At 55.0% G+C, this 3,715-nt stretch overlaps 1 protein-coding gene across 1 annotated transcript; it reads left to right on the top strand.

Annotated features, from left to right (window-relative positions):
* Nucleotides 1–84: 84 nt before the first annotated feature.
* On the top strand, nucleotides 85–3,368 carry LOC104403879 (rho-related GTP-binding protein RhoN-like; the record flags this gene model as incomplete). The annotated part of the gene is made up of 2 exons (XM_010012161.1): nucleotides 85–240; nucleotides 3,234–3,368. Coding segments are annotated over 2 exons (291 nt in total), but the record flags the coding sequence as incomplete, so codon positions are not given.
* Between the last annotated feature and the right edge of the window lie 347 nt (nucleotides 3,369–3,715).

The following is a 3,715-nucleotide window of genomic DNA, read 5'->3' as shown; positions in this document are numbered from 1 at the left end:
TGGCAGAGCAGTTTGCACCGTACGGCAGTGGCGGTGGTGCCTGGCAGAGGCCTGGGGGTCCCAGCCTGCCCGCTCGGGTGGTAGCGTTGCTGGGGTGGGTGTTCTGCTCACACGCTGCTCCTCTCCTCAGGCTCAGCGTACTATGATAACGTCCGTCCCTTGGCCTACCCGGACTCGGATGCTGTGCTCATCTGCTTTGACATCAGCCGCCCGGAGACCCTCGACAGCGTGCTCAAGAAGGTGAGTGCCCGACGTGCTCGTGCCTGCTGAGATGGGTCCTCTGCAGCAGCACCTTGTCCCTGCTCCCGGGGACTGCCATCAGGGCTAAAAGCCTTGGCTGGAGTTAAGGTGTGGATGGATACAGGGAGGATGGTTGTGCTCCGATGAGGATGGTCAGCAACTGCTGCTGATCCCTCCATGGGCCGCAGAAAGCGAGGTATTTCCATTTGAAAGGAGCCCAGTGAATGGGAGCTGGCAGCACGGAGAGGGGGAGGTCTGTGCGTATGCACACATACAAATGTGTGGACAGAGAAATGTAGGGCATTTGTTCTGTTTTTCCTGAAGACCTTGGAAAGTGGTGTACATCTCCTGTTAGCATAACCACCAGTGAGTGTGCTCTGGATTGCTTGCAGCAGTCGAGACGGGGCCCCTGGTGCTGTTTCCAGCAAGTGGAGAGCTCCATTTTTGGGCTGTCCCCTCAGTTCAGCGTCTGCACAGTAAAAAAGACAGCAGTCACTTCCCGATAGCTTGACAAGAAGAAGAATGAGCTGTGGCACTGAATCTCAAGGCCGTGAATGAATCAAGTGAGGTGGCACAGTGCCACTGGGCTGGATGGCACGTGGGGCCCTGAGCACCGTCCGCCCTGGCAGAGCTCCTGGCCATGCTCTGCGGTAGCAGCACAGTTCTCTACCCACAGGTTAGCACCTTCCAGCACAGCAGATGCCTCCAGCCGGCAGGTCCCCACCAGCCTCCCGGCCACTCGCATCCCTTGGTCTGTCTGTACCCTGCTTCCTGCCGTGGAACCCGGGAGCCGTGGTTCGGCTGAGCTCGTGGCTGCGCAGTGAAGCTGCCGAGCGCTCACTGGCGCTGTCTCCGTTCCCAGGGCTGAGTTTTCTCTGGCATCTCCTTGTGAAGCTCTGAGACCGCAGCGTGACAAGCGCGACAGAGCAGTGACTGCTGAGGCTGTTCTCCCCACTGAGCCCCGGGCTGCTGGGCTGGGCGGCCACTGTCCGAACGAGTCGCATTGTACCAACTGCCCCCTTTGGCCTCTCCACGTCTTGCCAAACGTTGTGCTGAAGCAAGTGCCTCTTATTCAGTTGCTGGGAGGGCTGAGAAGTGGGTCTGTGTCTCAGAAGTGTCCTGGTGAGGGGACAAAGACCCTTCAGATAACTTGGTCAATGGCTCAGTGTTCGTTTCCGAAGCAGGGCCGGGGTACAGAGTGCGCTGGGTGGAAGGAGGCATTTCATGTGGACTGAAAGAATTCACAGCTCAGCTTGGGAGTCAGCAGAATAATAATGCAGGCAAATCACTTGTACCTTAACGAGATGCAAACCCATCAGTAATTAGCTGGGGCTGGGATTTATTTATGTCTCTCTGCGCACTCTTCATGTGAGTCCACGCTGCTCAGTGCATGGTCTTCCCTGCGCAGCCTCACAGATGCTTTGGGTGCTGTTAGGCAATGTCTTTTTGATACAGGGACTTAAAATAAAACCTAATTCACAGGGGATTTCTTAAGTGCCTCTGAGTAGATGCCTTGTTTCCTTTGGTGCAGGCTTGCAGCCTATGGAGGTGAGGAAAATTCCTAAGACACCATGAAGTTGAAACGGGTTTTAGCTTTTGATATCGGGCGAAGAAGGAAAATAACACCCCCTGTTCAAGCCTCAGGCAAAAATGCTAATTCAGCAGAGGAAATCTTTATTATTATCGCTGCCTTGGTGGTGCCTGGGCTGCCTGCACAACGTGTACACTTGAGGGGAAGGAGAATGCAAACAAGCAGCTCTTCATTTCACACAAAGCAGGTTTTCGTGGGGTGGTGCCCTTGTTCTGACAAGTCTCCACAGCGCAGCAAATCTTCCGCTCCCCCCAATGTCAGTCATGTGAGAGGAGGGTCGCACCTCTCTCCGTGCACTGGGAGCTTGTATCGTCACAGAGAGCTGTGACCTCTGCCTGGTAAGAACAGACCCTGTAGCTTAGTCCCTTGGAGAGTTTTCACCCTTCGGGTAAATGGGGGTGCTTGAATTCCTGCTCCAGAAGAACCGCATCCTCCTCCTCTTGTGGCTATGTTGGCTCTTGACACCAGGAGCTGCGCAGCTGGTGTGCTGGGGACGTGTGTGAGTCCTGGTGGCTGGAGGTCCCTGGCAGCAGGGATTTGAGTTCATCGTGAAGGTACTCAAGCCCATCTCCTGGTATTTTGCAGTTGCTTTGGTCTGATATTGGTTGAATGAAACTTGGGTTGTTCTTGGCACTGCCTTTCACCACCGGCTTATGGACACTGGGCTGTGAGCTTGGTTTTCTTTCCCCTTCTAATTGCCTAGAGCACATGCTTAACCATCAGTTAGTGCAGCAGGAAACTGCTATTTCCAAGTGACATCTTTAGCCAGGGGTAATCTCCATTTATCATCTGCCTCCTCCTTTAGAAGCAGTCCATAAGCAACCAGGGTGTTGACAGGCTGATGGGGCTGGATGGGTCTGCCCTGGGGGAGGTCACAGGTGATGGGTTTATTTACTGCTTTGGACACTTAGCTGCAAATTGGGCATTAACTTCTGGAGCTCTGAAAGAAACCCTTGGTGCAAAGGAAGTGGATGTTTGCCGTGGCCTCCTCCCCCCATTGCTTCAGTTCCTGATTTCCCTGGCTGTAGTTATGCTCCGAATATCGTAATGTCTTTAACAGCAAACGATGAGTGTGCAGTGCAAAGAGCTCCCCATGACCGTGGCTCAGGAGGTCCAGCGAAGTCGACCTTTGCTGTCCCAGATCTGGATGATGCTGTGCAGTAGGAGCTGAAGGCACGGCTCTCCTGGCCTGTCCTACACTCCAGGCCTGGGGGATCTTGGATGGGGCTCTTGGCCTGGTTGAGAAGGGTCTGGAAGTGTTGAGCTGAGGCCCTGACGTTGCTGCTGCTGTTACAACCTTGTTGGTTTTACAGGCTGCCAAAACTAACGTTACTTGGAGGTGCCACTGGGCTCTTCAAGCATCTCATCCTTGAGCACCTTCTCCCTCTTGTCTCCTCTGCAGTGGCAAGGGGAGACTCAGGAGTTCTGCCCCAACGCGAAGATCGTGCTGGTGGGCTGCAAGCTGGACATGCGGACGGACCTGAACACGCTGCGGGAGCTCTCCAAGCAGCGCCTCATCCCTGTCACACACGAGCAGGTACGTTCAGCAGCCGCCCCGCTGGGACTGCGCTGCGGGACCTCCTGGGCAGGGCAGCTCAGCAGCAAATGACCCACCATGCCCAGGTCTTAGCCTGAAGCCTGTTTATATTGGCACATGGACGCTGAGCTGCTAGTGCTTACAGCGCTCTTCCCCAGCTCTGGCAGGCCTTATCCTATCCCTGGTGCTCTGCACAACAGCTCTTGTTAGAGCTGGAAAGTCTTCCCTCAGATGCGGTGGAGATGCCTGATTTGACAAGTTGGGCTGGCTAAAGGGGAGCGTTGTGCTTCTGCAGCTCCTTCAGCTCTAAGCGATTCTCCTGTTGGGGCAACACTGCCAGGGAGGGG

This window comes from Nestor notabilis, unplaced genomic scaffold (genome assembly GCF_000696875.1).
Source record: "Nestor notabilis isolate BGI_N333 unplaced genomic scaffold, ASM69687v1 scaffold16583, whole genome shotgun sequence".
Classification (NCBI taxonomy): Eukaryota; Metazoa; Chordata; class Aves; order Psittaciformes; family Psittacidae; genus Nestor; species Nestor notabilis.
This window is presented reverse-complemented; position numbering and strand designations above follow the sequence as displayed.